Below are 20,377 nucleotides of genomic sequence, written 5' to 3'. Positions count from 1 at the left end.
AATTACACAAAAACAATGATATTCTTCTAAACAACATAACAATATTGAAAAAATCATAATTTTTTACTTAAACTATTCATTCCTAGAAAAAAGTATTAAAGATAAGAACTTGTGTACTTGCAAAAAAATTATATAAGATTTCTAAAAATATAGGTAATTTTGATTGGACAAAATATTTACAGTAAATAATAAATCCAGCTTGCATAGTTATTAATGTTCCATTAGTTGCATACTAGAATACTTAATGACCCTCTGCCCCTCCCCTAACAAAAAAGTATTTAAAAAAAAGAGCAGGATATACCAAAGGTCATTATAAAAAAAAATGAGTTTGAAATGCGTCAGATAATTGACATCGGATTTATTGTTCTACAGCATAAGAGCTGGATGGGGATGAAATGTATCGATCTCAAGATAAAACAAGACTTAAAATTAATGATGATAATTAGAAGCCAGAATACTTTGAAACTAACACAATAATTGAATATATATGATGTTAATAAATATAAACAAAATACTTTTTTTTTTATTCCATTACAAGATCATAATATTAACACTTACTAGTGATTTGAATAGTCTCCTTTAGTGTATATGCATCAAAAACTACTACTTTGTTTTGAAAAACAACAGCAATGACTCTAAAAATTGCATAAAATATGAAAACTAATTAGGAAAAAAAAACTCTTAACAATTTACTGTAACAATTAAATAGAAAATACAATTTGTATTAGTACTTACTTGTAATTTATGCTTACAAATATGCCAAGGAAGAACTATTTTATAACCATAATTAAACTGGTTTAATAACTAATGAATTTACTATTTTATAAACATTAAAAACTTAAAGAGACAATTAGTGGAGTGCAAGACTATAAAAACATTCCACTTCAAAATTTAGACTTTAAAGCAACATTAATCCATATGCGAAGAAAAGCTTTTAAAAATTGCAAAATAATCAGCATAATTTTCAATTATGAGTGAATTGTTTAAAAGAAACATTAAAACACAAAAATGATCAAAAAAATTTAAAACAGACAATTATATTTTAAGAACAAGTGCTTTATTTGATTTCAGATTTTGTATTTGATTAGTTAAAAATTTTATTTGCTGTAAATTTTTTTTTCTCTTTGATTTCTTAAACTAATGTTGGAACAAAATTTGTGGTCTGTGAAAGGTTAAAATTTTCAATTTATACAAAGAAAACTATAAAATAAAAGTTTAACATAGGAAACGATTTTATACTTAAGAAAGGAGGGACAGAAAAGAAATTTTTAAAAATTACCTTTTAGAACATTTTACATCCGCTATTTGACTTGAAAATTTAATACAATCAACTCTGTCTCCAGATTTTAATGAGATAAAATTAAGAGAGCAAAATTGCTCTCCAGCGCTGGAAAAAAAGAAAATAAAAATATACATTTCAATAAATAATGCTACCATAAGCTGCTCAACAATATTTTTAATATATAACAAATAACTCAAATTTTCATCAAAAAAATCCAGTCAACAACTTTACAATTTAACACTTTTTATTTTATTAATAAATAAAAATGTGAAGCTGAACAAATACAACAAGAAACCCTGAAAAAGTGAATGAAGCAATAAAAAGAAATTATTAATGGATTTTTACCTAGTGCTATCACATATGGCAACCAAAGGACGATTAGCAACAAAACGATCCTTTAAAGATGGAGCTAAAATGAATTTACAGTCAATTTTAAATTTTCACTATACGAAACACAACTAAAACCATAAAGCAATATTCATTGCATTTAGAAAAAGATTATTAAATAACAGAGTATTAAATAATATAATCAAACCAAATCTAAATAATTATTTTATATTATAAAAACAAATATAAATAAAACATTTGCTGAAAATCAAAATTTAAAAACTACTTTTAGCATCATATTAAAAGAAAAAAGGGATGAAAATTTCCTGTATTAAAGAAAAATAATTTAACTCAATTATTTCCTTGGATTTTTTACATGAAATACTAATAAATATATGCTGATTTTTCCATGCTTAAGAAATCTATAGTAATTTGAAAACATCTAAGTTTATGAAAACTCATGTAAAATAAATCTTCAATAAAAAATTTTCTAAAAAAAACTCATGGTAAGTCATTACAGAATTGTTTTTTTAAAAAAAAATCAGTTCATTATTATAATCATAAATCAATTATTTCTTAATTACACCAAATACAAAATATAGGCAAAAATTTTTTTTTTAAGAATTTAAATTTACAAACCAGATTCTGGTGAAGACAAGAGTTTTAAAAATTTAACTGGTCCTTCACGCCAAGAAAGAACTTCCTGTGCTTCTCCGCTGGCCTAATTAACAGAATAAAAATTAGAAACTTAACATCTAATATAATTAATTAATAACGTTCAGCTATTAACTTTATAACTGTTAGAATAGGTTTTTTTTTAAAGTTAACTTCAACTGTTTTATCAATTTAAATGAAAAGATTGAGAAAGTAGAGCTTTTTCTCAATTCACCCACTTATGAAAAATATGCTCAATCTAACAAACATGATATTTTTTTTATACAAAATACACAAATACAAAAGCATTGAAGCACAAAAGTAACAAGGAAGAGCAATTGTGAAAATGACTGAAGTCATTGCCTTAAAAGTTAGAGTTGCCAAAAAGTGATGTACATTTACGGAGGTGGTATTGATGAATTTGATCTGCTAGACAACAAAGATGGCAGCCAGGGTTCAAAAATATTCTAATATGGTGGAGATGCTCTGGTGGTGATAGAATGTGGTGGAGATAAAAATAGTCCGAACATCTTGCAGTGAGATAATCGAGTATAAGTGAAAGCAAAGTAATCAAGCATAATAGATATTTTGCTACCACTTTATCTAAAAGAGGTAGAACTTCTAAATCGGCATCAACGGAATATTGCTCCGTATGATAACCCTAATGCAAATTTCTCATTAGTTCACTAGATCAACTTTTCAAAAATGACCCCTTTAACTTAAATCGCATGAATGTTATAACATTTAAAGACTCTTCTAGAAAATTGATAAAAAAACATTAAACGACTGACATACTAATCCACAAAAACTGCTTTATATAACACAATGAACATTTAAGTATGTTATATCATACAAAATACTAAGTACCACTATAACCGAAGAAAATTACTCAAAATTACAAATTATTTGTTGTTGTGGGCCATTAAGTCAACGAGTGCGATCGTTCTTGTTTTCCAGTGGCACCATCTATGACCAAGATTTTAACTTCTGCCACACCCATACGTCCCACCCGTTTATAGAGAAGATCCCTTCATACATCCACAGATCATAATTTTTAACTGAACCAGAGAGCAATCAATCTTCAATTCAATACCCCAAAGGTATAATTTGTTTTGGGAACATGGAGGACTTTGTGACCTGGAAGATTTAATGTGCACAAGTCACCATCTTGTACACGAGGAATCATCAGCTGGCTGGATTTGAACATGATGAACACGAGTCCAGTGCCCTGACAAGCAGGCTATTCCAGCCCATTTATTTATCATAAGCAAAAAAGAGTCAATTGGATACTGATACCCTTTATAAGATCGCATGAAGTATACTCTTTCCCAATTTTATTAAAATTTCAATGTCTATTACAAGCTATTTTAATGATTTATTGGGCCTTCTGCTGATAACTTCCGAAAATATAAAATAAGAAAAAGAATATATACACCAATGAGGATTTTGTTGACATAAATGTGATCAATAGAAAAGATTAGCGTGGGATCAGAAGAGAGGCTATTTTCTCGAGTGTTTTATGTGTTCATTCACTTGCCCATTTATCATCCAATCTATTTGTAGTCATAGAAGTTTGGTTATTAATAAGTGCTAAAGTAATAGTTTACACCAATTCTTTACAGTTATTCAACTACCCTTCCATAAAAAAATGGTCTCAAAATGCAAATTAACTTTAGGTAAAACGCTAAATGAATTTCGTTCTATAAATCAATCTCAATTAATCCCCAAAAAATATTTTAATATAATATTACTAGGAAAAAAATGGTTATATAAAAGGTTAAGCAAAAATAATGAAACAGAGACAAAATAGCTTTTTCTTACTATAAGGGTCCTATAATAAACATGCCTAAAAAAGTGAATTCACATGGTGTTATAAACTAAGACTGACAAAAACAAGAACAAAAAAAAAGAGTAATCCCTAAGGAACTGATGGATCATATGTTTCATATAGAGAAGGCAAACTTCTTAAGATATTGTGCATTGGAACTCATAAAATTATCAAATATTTTGAAAACAAATTCTAAATGTCGATGGCATTCAAATTGCTTTTCATACTTTTTTTCAAAAGAAAATAAAATGATTAAAAAAAAAGAGTTTTATTCAAAATAAATAATTAAATATCATTGTATATTAAATTTCTTTTTCTACCATTATATAATTGGTTTCACAATAATTTCGAAGCGGCAAGAATATTTTTACATTTAACAAATTAAATTAACTTAAAGCCGCAAAACTAGCAATTAGTAAATTTCAATTTTAACGTAAGACTAATCCTGTGTATGAGAGAAGAGATGAAAGAAAACATGAAAATATCATTAGTGTTCCTTATCTTAAACACTTTAAAAATCCATGAAAAAAAGATATTGAATTTTTTTTCTATGAATCAGTAATTAATAAGTAAATGAAGGTAAATATTTTAAATAATATTTGATTAAATTACTAGCTTCAAATTCCTTAGTAAAAAAATAGGGAGATAGTAATTATATTCAATAAAATCACACACAGATTTTTTTTTAAGAAGAAACTAATGTTTAAAGAAAAGGTTCTGCAATTAAACTTTATTGTTCTATAGAAAAGAGTATTCTTTGTAACCAGGAAGTTATATTTTATTCAACTAGAGCCATCTATATTGTTTTATTTGCACTTTTTGAACTTGGAAAGTAATTACACAAAAGTTAAGAACACATACAAAATAATGCGTAGAAAAAAATATACAAATTATTCAAAGAATATTAATGATATATATTCAAGTAGACAAACAAACTATATCAGAATATGTTTGCATTCGTCTATGTAACACTTTCATAATGTAGTAAATTACTTAGAAAATTCAGAAATGTGTTTTGGAGACATAAAATAATGACATTTTACTTATATTTTATTTATTTGAATAAACACTTAATTATTTAAAAATAATTTAAATACAAGATCTGTCTGGTGAATATTTTCTTAACCATGTGAGTATTTTAAGCAAAACATTCCATTAAATAATGAAAATAAATATTTTAATAAGAAACATTGCTTAAGGATTCAAAAGTTACCAATTGAGAAAATAACCCATTAATATTTCAACACAAATAAGTAATGAATAATTGTGTATGATTGAAAGATGAATGGCATGATAGAATGATGTAATGTAGTAATTGAGTGAGTTTTATAAACAATGCAGCAAATAAAAATATAAAATAAATTACTACAATATTGGTACTAAATATAAAAGACTTGTACGTACTGGAATACACCATATTTGAACTCCATTTGTATATCCAAGAATAAGTAAAAGAGGAGGATGATTTGCGTTATGTTCTCCTTCTTCACGGATCAAATTATAATCTAAAATATAACAAATTCATCAAAAATCTATAATTAAATGTAGAAATTTATCAAAAAGGTACTAACTCTTAAATTTAACAGAGTCCTAATGCAAGTATTGTAACAGAGTTCTAAATGTTAATGGGAAATTTAAAATATAACTAATATTATCAAACAACTATCTAGTGTTTATTAATTTGAAAAAGATTCAACTTTAATATTTGATTATCTATTAATAATGATAATAAATAATTTGCCAAAATCATAAAATTCTGAGAGATTGACTTCACAGTTAGATTACATGCTTGGTTTCATTTTTCGTAACATTTTTCTACAAAAGTAATTTCAATAGATGATTAATAACTTATAAATTTCATGATTAAAAATTCTGTAACTGTTAATTGGAATCGTTTATTTCTAAAATCATATAAAAAACATGAATCAACAATTGTGAAACTACAAAAATTCACCTTACAAGCTACATTAATGCATTTGCTTAAAGTAATAAATAAACATTTGACCCTTGAATAAAAAATTTTATATCAACCTTAAAAATTTAATTTCATTTTGCTTAGTTTACGTATAGTTGTCAAATAAATGTGTTTTTATAAAAAAGAAACTATTTCTTTAATGTAGCTTGTTTCGTTACGGTTCTTGCCAGGTTTTACTGTAGAGTTCTGAATTTGATGTGGTCTAAGGCTAGAATATTTCTCTAAGATCTGTTTTGCCAACCAGTTAGTTTTGTACTCTGAAGTTTTCCAGCAAATAAAAAACGTCATCTGCAAAATTAAGGTCTTCTAATGTTTTAGTGAAGTTCCATCAAAATCCTTTCTTTCTTTTTTTTAAATCTTGGATTGCACTTTTCCTTGTCAATTAATTATAATTCCTTAACCATCAACTATAACCCTAAATTCTAACCCTGACACCACACATCCCTGTCGACCCCAGTCTCAATAGTAAAGGGCTCTGTCAGGCTTTCATTCACCCCAACACAAGATTTTGAATTTCTGTAGAGTTCTTCAATGATATTTATAAATTTTTTGGGAATACCATAAAACTCTAGAATTTTTCATAGCATCTGTCTACTAATGGAATCAAGGGCTTTCTGAAAATCAGTAAAAAAATAATATCCTGTTTATTTAATGTGATATGATTTTCTCAAACATAAAATAGATATTCACCATTAATATCACAGTAGTCAAATTTCACCCACAAAATAACTTCTTTTTCTCCTTGTTTACCCTGTGATCAAAATAAAAACAAATTACATGAAATACATAAGAAAAATTACATCAAAATAAATAGATATTAATTATAATTATCAAAAAAACTGACAAGGAATGCTTAAATCCTCTAAAAAATAATGTACAAAAGATTCTATTCTATATATTTGTCAAAATAAATTTTGATGTACAACAAAATGTTTTTGTTTTTCTTCAAGTAAATATGAATCTGAATCTTTCAGTCACTATTTACAAGGATTCTTACATTAAGGGAATGAACACTCTGTATATATATATATATATATATATATCAGGGGTCTGTCTAGGTTTTTCGGAGAGGTACCTATTTTGTGAAAATTTAGACATAATTTGTGAAAAATTAAAAATTATATTAAAAAATCAACACAAAAATATGGATTTATCGTTTCTTAAGGGATACAAAAATAAAATTTTAAGAAAAAGTATTTTGTGAAACTACCGTTTTTCCTAAAATTGAATTTGTGAAACTACCGTTTTTCCTAAAGTTGAATTTGTGAAGGTACCGCTAAACGGTAGTAAATTCGGCTTGGACAGACCCCTGTATATATATATATATACAGTAGACGCCGCTTAATGTGATCACGGTTAATGTTATCAATCGTTTAATGTTATCAAAATCGCTTAGTCCCGTCCGCTTATATCAAAATACATTGAAAAATCATCGTTTATTGTAATCAAATGTTCGTTTATTGTTATCAGTTTATAGGTAAATTTTATTTTCCTGAAATCAATAAAAACAAGAAGGAAAACTTTTTTTGTGTTTTGTGAAGTGTTTCCTGAAACTTACCAAAAGTTCAAACGGGGCTGGTATATTATCTTTTAAACATGTGTTATTATGAGGGGGGGGGGTATTTTGCCATTTTCGGTCAAGCATTGCAAAATTCCGCCGCACTGTACGATTTCAAATTCCCGGAAATCCTAATTAAAGAGAAAAGAAGACCTGCCAGTAACGAGTCAATGTTTGTCACGAGCCCCTTTTTAGAAGAACTAAACAATGTGACAGATGATATGTTCCAGCCGCTATGGGAAGGGGGTAAGGGGTGACCTTCAAAACGCTATGGGAAGGGGGTAAGGGGTGACCTTCAAAAGAGAACATTGTTTCGGGTATGCCACTTGATCTTGGCAGGTCGCTTACTGAATCGCTATTGAATAAAATGGGGAGGGGGATAGTGAAACTGCAACATCTAAGTGTTTAAAAGACGCATGCAGAAGAAGATCAGCATAAATTTTCACTTTACCATAGTTCATACGATTTGTAACCTGATTTGTTTTTTATAATGGAAAGGAAACGGAGAGATCTTACTGTGAAAGAAAAGGTTGACATTTTAAATCGTTACGATAAATTGCAGAAAATGAGCCAAAGAAATGCTGCTGTGCAATTGAAAGTTTCGCAGCCGCTTTTGTGCAAAATTTTAAAAAATCGTGAAGATATCGAAAAAAAGTACACTTTGAACGAAAATCTGAATTGTAAAAGAAATCGAGATGGAAAAGACAAAGAGGTTGAATCTGCATTAAAACTCTGGTTCACAAATGTTCGTGAGAGGGACGCTGGTGTTAATGGTCCAATTTTGCGCCAAAAAGCTGAAGATTTAGCTGCAAAATTGGGTGAAGGAAACTTCGTAGCCACAGAAGGATAGTTCCACCGCTGGAAAAAGAGGCAGAACATACTCTTCCGAAGGACACATGGTGAACAAAAAGATGCCGATAATGTAGCCGCAGATCAGTGGATTAAAGAAGAATGGCCTAAACTTATTGCCACATATTCACTTGAAGATGTATATAACACTGATGAAACTGGCCTATATTCTCGTGCGCTGCCTGAACACACGTACATGTTTCAGAAGGAAAGTACGCAAAGGTGTAAAACCTCCAAGGAACGCCTAACTGTGCTATGTTGCGCTAGTATGGCCGGCACTAAAGAAAAACTTTTAGTGATTGGAAAAAATAAGTAGCCCCGCTGTTTCAAAGGTGTGAAAAATCTGCCCGTCGATTATTTTGCCAACAAAACGGCTTGGATGACTACCATCATCTTTAACGAATGGCTGTTGAAATGGGACAAGCGACTAAAACGGAACATACTCCTGCTCATAGACAACTGCACTACGCATGATGTAACTGTTTCATTAAAAAAGATAAATATCGTGTTCTTACCACCAAGCACCACTTCTTTAATTCAACCGTGAGACCAGGGAATTATCCGCACCTTGAAGGCATATTACAGAAAGGAAATGCGTTCAAGGATCTTAGAAAATATGGAAGACCAAGACGCTGAAGATCTTAATGCGAACGCTCTAGCCAAAAAAACAAATGTTTTGGATGCCATACATTTGTTAACAATGTCATGGAATAATGTCTCGGAAAAAACAATTCGAAATTGTTTCAGTCGTGGAGGATTTTGTCAACCAGAGGACAACAATGCTGCTGTGATGAAAGAAATGGAAGACGTTTTCAATCCCCCGCCCGATATGAATACTGAGGATTTTGAAGCATGGATTGAGATCGACGAGAAGGTTGAGACTTCTACTTCGTTAACTGATGAAGACATTTGCGAAGCCGTATGTGTCAAAGATCAAGTTTCGTCACAAGATTCTGATGCCGACGATGAACCCGAAAGTGCTATCGAGGACCAAATTCCGACGCCTGCTCAGATGAGGGAGGCACTTCGAATCTTACGGCTAGGTGTGCAAAACAAAGCCGACGTGGAACACTTTCATAAACACCGATTATGAGCGATTCGTAAATGACTTGCTTCGAAAGAATGCTAAACAATCGACAATTGATGATTTCTTTTTCAGTTAATAATTAACCTTTTGTATTGTTTTCTGCAGCTCATCATTAAATACATAAGTATACTAACTAATTCTTTTTCTTTAGTGTACATTAATTTCTATTAAATACTTTAGAGTTTTACAGCAACTACTCCTAATTTAAATTTTTTTTTTATTTTAATATGTATGTAAAAAAAAAAAAAATTTTTTTAGCTTAATTTTTTTTCCGTTTATTGTAATCAATCGGTTATTGTTATCAAATCAAGTTCGTCCCGATGTGATCACATTAAGCGGCGTCTACTGTATATATATATATATATATATATACGTGTGTGTGTGATGCAAACTATGCCAAAATGGGGTAATCTAAAATATTTTGAAATCTGCAGCAAAAGTAAGGTACTTTACCTGATTAATTTGTACAGCCTTTTAAAAGTTGTTAACAAATATTTATTTTGCATAATAACCAAAATCAACAATTGTTGAGCTATTGCACACAAAGTAAAAAGATTTCATACTTCTTCATACAAATCAAAGAGATAAGAGTAATTTCAAAAATAAAAAAAAAATTTAAAAATCGACTAAGTAGTTCTGTTACTGAGCATATAAGTTTTAGTTGACAAGCTGGCAGACAATTTTATCCAATTCTATACATTGATTTTACTATTGCTTTACTTGTTTGGCCAACTCTTAATTATGTTATCATATTACTTGCTTTTTTTTTCTTCAAAATAAAGTTAAGAAACTATTCAAAACAAAAATTCAGTTAAAAAAAATAAGCAAGTGTTTCAGAAATCAAATACAAAAAAAGTACATTATTCATTTTTACTGTAAATAAACATATAATTTTATTTTTTTATTTCTGCTTACCTGGGGAACAACTTCATGTATGAATCCAACAACACTTTCAACATAAGATTTATCACTGCAAAAAAAAGTATTTAGTTAAACCAAAAATAAAAACTGCTTAATAGGCCTTTAAAATTAAAAAATTTAAAATACAGTATTTAAATTTAAATAAAATATATTAATAATTTTATAAGCTTAAAACTTAAAATAAACAGTTTGAATTTCAATATTTGTAATGCCACCTGATGTTGCTCAACCTACAGTGACATACTTCAGAATAATTTAAATTCAAAACTATTTAAAGGAAAACATAAAAGCAGAAAATATTAAATTAAATACAGTGCTGCTGAAAAACATTTTCATGCCCACAGCACCTTTTGGAAAACTGAATGAAAACTGGACTAAATTTTGGAAAAGGAATTTGAATTTTTAAAAAATTGTTTTTCTCTTGGAATAGTCTTGCTGGTGTAGCCATAACACTGTATATAATTGTTTCTAAAATTTTAAACTACAATACTTCTACTAGAAAATTATAAAATCTATATCAAGCCTAAATATTAATTTAAGAAACAAATGAAGAAGATAAATAACAATTAACAATTTTAAGGTAAAAAAAGAAAGCCGTTAGTTTAATTAACGAGAATATCCCCTCAAGTATTCAGGAATAAATACTATCATATACAATATTTATAGTGAGATATAAATATGTAAGCATAAAAATAAAATTTATTTTTTTGTACCATAGCAGACGCTGACGGTTTTATAGACTCTCTAAAATAGATTGTTTAAGAAATTTCATTTTTGATAAAAATTTGGCTAATTTGTTGTAAATACACCTTTCACTAATCCACTTGTATTAGAATGTTTATGAAAGTTATATTATTATCTTTAAAATAAATAAATAAATTTAAAACGGCCTTTTATAAAATACAATTACAATTGAACACATCATTGTAGTAATAGAAAATCATTTAACTACTATTGTTATCAAGTAATTTTTGGGAAATATTAGATATTCTCTAACCAGACTAATGTAGATTTATAAAACTATACATAAAAATACTAATAGATAAAAACTACAAGCAATGTAAATTACAACAGTAAAATGTTCAGATATATCAGATGAACTAAGAAGTTATTGATTCTGCGATTAGCAAATATTTGTTGAGGAAAGAAGTCTTACTTTAGTTTCTTCGAAAATCTTTTAATAACTCTTTTAAGAAAAAAATATATAAAATACTTTAAGAATGAATTGCTGTTTCTCAGGTTGCTTTTAAATATACTTATTTATCTGAGTGCAGTTGCCAGTCAATTTAAATAAATTTAATAAGTGAGTATTCATTCACATTTTCCAATTATTAAACTTATCATGATTTAAATCAGTTTATTTAATAAGAATTATTTTTTGTTTCAAAAAAGTCGAAAAAAGTGTCTCGCATTATAAAAATAGGGTAGCATGACTCAGCAGCAAGTGTACTTTAGCTTATGACAATCTGTTCAGTATTCAGAACCTGTTTAGTGCTCAGTATTCAAAATAAATAGACTGAATACTGTTTAGCATTCAATTTATGATATATATTGCTTATGATAACCTGCTTAATACTTAATGAAATGTCTACAAATTTGATCAAATAACATTGATAGAAAATTTTGAAGAGACAGACGAACACCAAAGTTGTAATTTTGAAATTCCAATGGCAAATATCACATCAGTTTAAGTGCAACAAAATTTGACACTATAAGTTAAAATTTGTTTCAAGAAAAACAAAGTTAACCTTTGGTTAATTTTTCAAAGAATTTTTTTTTATAAAGATTTGTGACGTAACTACCACTAGAAATATTAAATACCAAATCACTAGTATATAAGACGTTAACTCAATACCATCTTGAGGTACATGTGGGTCATTCTCACAAAAAGGTGATTTTCTAAGTCCCTTAGTAATAAATATTAGGAAATACAGCAGATTTCTTAATATTTTTCTTCATCATTTTTTGTAAAGTTCTAACTAACAAATCATATGCATTTCTGCTAAATGTATTTAATATTTCATTTATATTTTTGAATAAACATAGCTTCAAAATCCCCTCCATGGACGTCCCTACATCTGTTACACAAAATAATTTTTAATGGCTGTTAAACAATTTAAATGTTATTTTAATGATTTTTGTAGTTTTACCTAGTTAAATGTTTACTTTTTATTTAATATTGTTTTTAAAAAAAATTATTTTTATAAAATAAATGACTAGTAAGCTTTGTCCATCAAAAATTAAATTGCCCTCCGTGGACAATTAATATAGTTCGGTAAATATGCAATAAAGGGCAGCATAAGACAGCTGCCGGGAAAGGTAACCATTCCATTTTCTAATGTTAACTATCAGTTGTTTTTGTTTTCTTTGGTGTCAGTTTTGAATTGTTGTGTTCAACTGGGGTTTGGCAAAGTTCTCACTGTATACTCCGTGGACATCATAAAGAAGGTAAGAGAAAATTATTTTATTTTTGATAGATGAATTTTAGATAGCAAAAATAGTATATTTAATAAAAAGAACTGTCCCATTTCTGTAACTTTAAAATTAAAAATCAGTAAAATTCAAGATCTAGTTTCTGTCTCCTCCATGGACGTAACAAGTCCACGAAGGAGGAAACGTAGTCAATGGAAGAGACAATGTGTTAGATGACCATAATATAATTTTAATAATTAAAAAACTATTTTCTTTTTGATATTTTTTTAAATGCAACAAATGTGTTAATTTGTTTGTATTTTTAAAGAAAATCAATTAAGCTTAACTTTTTTTATCGGAGAAGTAAATGTTGGCAATTTTTTTAAATAATTTCTGTGATGTTCAAAAAATTTTTTCTCTTCAAATTTTAGGAAAAAAAATGGCAAAACCAAAATTTAAAAAAAGAAAGCAATCAAATGTTCAAATGCAAAAGAGAAGGGAACAGCTAAAACTTAGTATGAGACAAGCTAGACAGAAATTAAAAGAAAACCCTATACCGTTTGAAGAAAGTTAAAAAAAAAAAAAGAGCAAGAAACTTTAAAATCTGTATCAGAAAAAGATTCGACAGAAAAATCGTGAATAATTGTACTTAAATTTCTAGAAATTGATAGAGCAACAAGAAGAAGAAAAGAGAAAAAACAAAAACATTATTTGGATGACAGTATGTTTAACTTGCATAAAATGTTCATAAAAGAGTACCCGCAACACTCAACTTTCATGTGGAGTCTGAATTTTTATTTCAATAGTCTTTACATTTTAATTTATTAATATTCAGTAAGAGTTACTTAAAAAATTGTACACCTGGGTTAAAAATGGATGTTTCCTTTCATAGCAGCATGATTAATCGGAAGAATCCCTATCTCTAATAATGAAATATTTTATTGTTTACTTATTAATGCTAAACTCATATCAGTTGTACCCAATAACTAATGAATTAGTCTTCATTGACATTTTATATTTTATAACATAAAATGTCTCCTCCGTTGACTATTACATCTCCTCCGTGGACAAGGCAGAATTTAAAATATTTTAAATCTTGTAAAAAAATAAAATAGAAAACTTGACCATTATTGTAAGGACATATAACAAAAATAAATAAAGGCATTTATGTAATTTTTATCACTTTTTTAATTACTTTAATTTAAGAAAATTTTTTAGTCTATTTATACCTTTTCAGTAAGAATGACCCACGAGGGGATTTTATTAACCACTATGTCAACCTTCATTTATCAAACGGCACCTCTTGATAGATGAAGGTTGACATAGTCCATAATAAAATCCCTACAGATTTATTTACAGCATTATCTGTTTCATGCAATAATTTACACAATGCATATAGCAATATACCTGTATATATCAAATATTACTTTTAACTAGATTCTAAATAATCCTTTGCTAACTAAGCTTAATGATGGTATTCAGCATCTTTTAGTTATAATGGGCAAAAGTATAATGAAAACTAATAAAATACCTTAAAAAAGTAATTGCAAATTAAAGCTAGCAAAGAATATGTGAATCAGCTTCTATTAAATTCATAAAATTAATATAAATCGATGATTAAGAAAAAACACTAATGCTAATTTTTTAATTAAGATTTCTCTTGAAACTTGTATTAATAAAACTATATATTTACTCAACATCAAACGTTCATTTTTTAACATAATATTTAAAAAGCGAAATTAATTTACAGTTAAATAAAAACATAAAATTTATAATTAAAAATATTAAATCAACTATTTATATTCTGTAACAGGTAAACATACTTAAAATAAATAAATAAATAAGAGTATAAAAAAAATTTATAACTTTTCGTTTAAGCATAAGTAAATCAAAGAAAATTTGAACAGAATAAATTCGAAAAGAATTGAAATAATAGCGAAAATTATTTAATAAAAATTCAAACGCATTATTTATAATTGACAATTTTTCATTTAAAAAAAATTATAACCAATAAACATAATAAAGGGTGCTGCGTATTAAGCACCAAATAATAGAATTTTATTTTAACACATTAAATAATAGTAAACAAAATAATGATGACATTATAAGTTTATGAAATTAAGAATTAATTATTTTAGCATTTAATTCAAATTAAAAGAATGCTACTAATTATGTTGCGCAATAACTAATTGTGTATAATATACAATAACAATGACGCAAACTAGTTGTTTACAATAGAATTGTAAACAGAGGATTTAAATGATTTTCTTACCTAACTCCTTGAGGTCTGATTATCAATCCTGTAGATTTAGGCCCACGTCTTGTTGTTTCCGCAGCCATTAAAACTTTAGAACCATAGAAAATTGAAGAATAAAATTAAATTAGTGAGTATTATTAGACGCTTACAAAAGGAAAATAAAAACAGTCTGTAAAACAGCTGTAAGCATCTAATGTTGCCATCTCTAGGAACTATATAATTTCAAAGCGCAACAAACTTGTTTTGATTGTAACCGTAAAAGCTCAATTGTGATCCAGAACAGTTATTCCCATGGATATAACATATAGATGGCGCTTGGCACAGTTCGTAAGCATGATCTAACACTTTTAAGTTGAGCTTCAATTTAGGAGAAATTTCATAATTACATTTAGTATTCAAAATTAAGAGATTTTTTATATTCGACGTATAACCTCTGGAGCTACTGGATGAATTTTAATGAAATTTGGCTTGAATGTAGCATTATACAATTGGGTATAATATGAAAAAAACACAACTACTTCGATTTAGTAGGAACAACATATGACGCAATGCTAAACGAATGGAATTTAGTTGTTGTTTATTTAGTTATTGTTGTTATTTGTTTCAGTTGTTGTTGTTGTTTATTTAGTTGTATTTAGTTTCAATAACTTTTCTTTATAATGCAATAAAATCTGGCGAGCAGCTATTTAAACGATCGAACACTTCGTTTGTTTATTTGTGGCTTGAAGTTAGGCTCGCAGAAAATGCCGTTCATGGGTTAAATTTAGTAGGAACAACACAACCTCTGACGTAGGCTATATTATACCCAATTGGCGATCGAAATGGACTGCAGGTGGCGTCGAACAGAACTCCTTACCTATGGCAACACTTCACATGATCTCCCTTATAGCGTGTATAAAGTCATAGAGGAAGGAAGTACGTAAGTTTCTCTCTTGATTTTCATATAGATCAGAATCTTTTAAGTTGGAAAACTATATGGAGCTGAAAACTACATTAAACATGGTTCTTAAGAAAAGCATCACGGAAATTTTAAAAAATATTCTTATTAAATAAAAAGGGAAAATATCGTAGTACATTCCTATACAACTGAAAAGAGGCGGAGAGGGAAGGGACAAAGGTATGAAACCGGTCTCACCCCAGATGGCGTATTGGAGCGTTGCGATCGCCAATACAAGAATAACAACAATTCAACAGTTACGATACATATGCACATGATCGTACGTAGCACTCATCAATGTCGGATGGTATCAAAGAGTGGTTACAGAATTTTAAAAAAAATTGTTTGATATGGTTATGGCTCCCTCGTACAATTATGCAGGCCACACAGCATGATTTTTTTTTCTTTAAATAATGCAAATTATGAGTTCCTGAGGCAGTTTCTTCCATTTGTTCAGTAATGCTGATTTCAGACACTGTTTGGTGCTAGGAGGTAGAAACGAGATGCAAGTGTCGTCTCCAACACATCACTGACAAGCTCTACAAGATTGAGATCCTGAGTTCTGATTAATCGTCATTCCATCCAGCGAATATCCTCATTGTACAGAAAATAATCGTACAAAATTACTTGTGTGGATTCAAATTGACATCCATTAAAATGAATTCGGAATCGCTGTATCCCTGAAAAGGCGAATATAGGGATCAAAGATCTCTTTCCTGTGTACGTCACACTAGCCACATTCCAAGACATGTAGGGGTGTGCTGAAACCAATTACTTTTCCAGCCAAGATCAGTAAACCTCGGTCACCATAATGGTCGATTTCTCGAACATTAGAGTACAAGGTGCGGGTCCATAGTTCACTCCATATAAAAATACGTCGCGTCATTTGTTAGGCTGAACCGGGATTCTTCAGTCAACAAATAGAGCATCACCCTAAATTAACTTTCTGATAGTGGAAATTATCAGCTCTTTCATATGTTACCTTCTGGTAACATTAATCCTTCAAACTTTATTTCATGTGGCAGTACAGGGGACGAGAGAGTTTGCAAGATCCTTGTTACACCTCGATGTACCAGACGTTCGCCAACCTTTCTCTCGACAGAGTCGGAATCCTAAAATTCTTTCCACTAATTAGATAATGCCGGGTGCCATAGCTAAATTTTCAACAAATCTGGTCTTGAAACTGGCCTGATTCAAGACTCCCCCCCCCCATCACTCCAACATTTCAAACTTTGGTGGTAACTCATTTTTTCTGTTTGAAATTAAAAAAGATTATGCTGTTTTTGACGCTTTTCCATTTTGACTTATTCTATTTAAATTTTTGGTCAATTCCATTTTTTATTCTTTTCTTGGATTAAAAGAATCAGTTAACTGTTGAGAAAAAATAAATAACTCAGAATTTCGGCAACCAGTGCAAAAGAACAGAAAAGAAATTTCGCCATGCGCGCTTATGAAGTCTATTCTACAGGGGTGATTGTGAGCCCAAGTCAAAATTCCGGAAAATTTCTTGAGCTTAAAAAAAACAAAAACACACAAACAAAATTTTAAAAAATGTTCTTTTTTTTTCTTCCTTTTTCTCAATATTTCTTAGTTTACTTAAAATATATTTAAAATTTTACACATACCTATGACCTGGAGAAGTAATCAAAATTTTACAAATGTCTTTCTTTCTTGAGTTTATGATAACAACTATTTACTGATAAAAGATGAATATTAATCATGAATATAGGCTTAATAAAGTATCTCTCTGGCTCTCCCTTACAAACAAATAAAATAAACCGTGTTTTTAAGTTCCAACTTTGAAAAATTGGATTTCCGGATCACTGTTAGCGAAAATTCCGGAAATCCGGATTTTTTCCGGAGCACAATCAGCCCTGATTCTACTACTAGCTCCGCCCACAAACACCCACGTATCCGACTCACAAGATTAAAAAAAAATTTTTTTGAGGCAGTTAAATTTCCTGAAAACTGTGGGAAATGCTAACAAAATAAGCGAACTTGCTTGATTTTGAAATAAGATCGAAAAAGCACCGTGCTTCTTCGAACCAATTCCCAGGAAGCTGAATGAATTTAATTTTCTTCCGACATCTTAATTAAAAATAAAATTAGCTAGCTACGGTTTCTGAGTTACCAAAATTTTCCCGTCTTATGCATGCTCACTCTCAAATGATTAACAAAAAATGTAAATCCAAATAAAAAGAGCCAGAGCTTCAAATTTTGCTCTGCATGGAATCAAAAAATTCACTCAAAAGTCTCATAAGGTAAATCTCATATTAAGTTCCACTTGAAATAATCACAAAATTCTTTCAAAATGAATACAAGAGAAATAGAAGTTTTAATATGCTGTAGAGACATTCACATATACAATGCCTAATTCACATGTCTAATAGGTAACTCAGTCACTTCGTATTATAACTATTAACAAAAATGTGCAGGTGGTTTCATATTACCTTGATTTCAGCCATTAATAGTTATTTGTCTGTCTACATATCTTTCCTTAATGTCTTATTCTCAATTAGGAGCGGTTAAGTTGATTAAAAAAATATTTGTCAAAGTCTAATATATTTTTAAATTCAGAATTTTTTCATGTAAAATGAAGTAGAAGTATCAAGTAACACACATTTAACCTCAACATATACTCTTTGGTAAAATACAATTGATACTTAATTATTCACTTGCACGTTATAAAAAAAAGTACAAACCTTACTCTGGCTTTTTGTTCACTAAATACAAGCAAAATATTGCTGATGTATTTTTCTTTTAAACTCTGAATCTAATAAATATAAATTCAAGACAATAAGACTGATTATTAGATTTTTGTGTACTTTTTGACACTGAATCAAACTTATTAAGAATTAGAGTCAATGGAAAAAATTAAGTACAAATAAATAATACTTTTTATTGAATAATTAGCAACCAAAGGGAAAATTTTAAGCAATCTATATCTAGCAATAAAAGAAAAAACTTTTAACAAAAACTGAGCTGAAAAGAAGTAAAATCTTTGACTAACGGATTTTGATTTGAAACCGAGAAGAAAAAGTTTTAGTGTAAATCTAATTTAGGGAAAAGTTTTCATCAATTCGTCTTTAAGACATTTATTTTTTAAAATTAAGTCAAGTAATTGCATTTCGTTTTTAATAAGGTATTTTTATTTTGAACGAAATAGGTCAAATATTTTATTAAACTTTCAGAAGCACAGGACACTATTCAGAGGTAATTGTGACTCAAATTGAAAAACACTGAAAATTTAAAGTGCAAAAAAAAAAAAATCGATATCAATTTAAATACAGGGGCCTGTTCAGACATTTTGTGTAAGGTCAGTTTTTGTAAAATTGTGAAAAAATCAATCGTAATTTGTGAATATAAAATAAACGATAAGTCGCATTCTTTCAACCAGGGTCCTACTTTTGTGAATTTGTGCAAATAGGGTCCTGTTATTGCAAAAAACTTTTTCAAGGAGTTTTTAAATTGTAAAGAATTATGCTCAACACTAAAATTATAATTAAAAAAAAAAAAAATTTAAAAAATAAACAGCAATTGCTGCTACTAAATTAGAGATGCAACATACAAATATTTGGTATTTAGCCTATATTGCTGAACGCAGAATATTCAGTCCGGACGAATAAAGGAAGAAACGCCTGCCTGGGAAGGGTTTATTCGATTAACAAAACAATAATGAAGAAAAACAAATTTGTGAAGGGTCCGATAAAAAGAAAAATTATTTTGTGAAGGGTCCGTTTTTATGAAAAGATATTTTGTGATGAGCCTGTTAACGAACACATATTTCTTCTAAACAGACCCTTGATATACCATACATGTTTCAAATTGTAATTTAAATTTTTTTTCACACTCACATTTATCATTAAATTAATCTACTAATGAATACACATTTTCAGTAACTAATTCAAGAAAAAACTTTTTTACAAGAATCGCGATATTAGATATGAAATTTCAAACCGTAATATTAAATATCTAAATCGAATAAATATAAATCACGTTGCACAATGTTAATATCGTATGAATACGAAACACAATGCAGTTTTTTAAATTAAGCATAAATACGAATCACAGTATTGGTTTTAAAAAAACATGTGAATACGAATTGAGTTATAAGTTAGTGATTTGCGGAATTCCACAAACTAATGGTCTCGAGATACATGGAATTCTGTGACATTCGCAGAAAAATCACATGCACTGCTTCTAGTTATTAGACCTGGAAGATTGATAGGAAAAAGCCGGTATTCCGTGGTACATTCGGAAATACAATCACCTTTGACTATTGTGAATGTC

The 20,377-nt window shown here is 28.8% G+C and overlaps 1 protein-coding gene across 4 annotated transcripts in view; it reads right to left on the bottom strand.

Annotated features, from left to right (window-relative positions):
* Window positions 1–15,359, bottom strand: part of LOC107450981 (BCAS3 microtubule associated cell migration factor) — a 56,665-nt gene extending 41,306 nt beyond the window's left edge. For all 4 annotated transcript variants that reach the window (XM_016066932.4, XM_071182003.2, XM_043043544.3 and 1 more), the window contains exons 1-8: window positions 15,166–15,359; window positions 10,476–10,530; window positions 6,757–6,817; window positions 5,496–5,596; window positions 2,249–2,330; window positions 1,628–1,691; window positions 1,280–1,387; window positions 559–635 (exon numbers count right to left, since the gene is read on the bottom strand). In XM_016066932.4, the coding sequence (XP_015922418.1) occupies window positions 559–635; window positions 1,280–1,387; window positions 1,628–1,691; window positions 2,249–2,330; window positions 5,496–5,596; window positions 6,757–6,817; window positions 10,476–10,530; window positions 15,166–15,233 (616 nt within the window). In that variant the 5' untranslated portion in view covers window positions 15,234–15,359. The remainder of the gene's footprint in view (window positions 1–558; window positions 636–1,279; window positions 1,388–1,627; window positions 1,692–2,248; window positions 2,331–5,495; window positions 5,597–6,756; window positions 6,818–10,475; window positions 10,531–15,165) is intronic.
* Window positions 15,360–20,377: the final 5,018 nt, after the last annotated feature.

Source organism: Parasteatoda tepidariorum, chromosome 4 (genome assembly GCF_982258835.1).
Source record: "Parasteatoda tepidariorum strain Cologne lab strain chromosome 4, Ptep-v5.0, whole genome shotgun sequence".
Lineage (NCBI taxonomy): Eukaryota > Metazoa > Arthropoda > Arachnida > Araneae > Theridiidae > Parasteatoda > Parasteatoda tepidariorum.
Note: the sequence above shows the minus strand (reverse complement) of the source record. Positions and strands in the feature narration are given on the sequence as shown.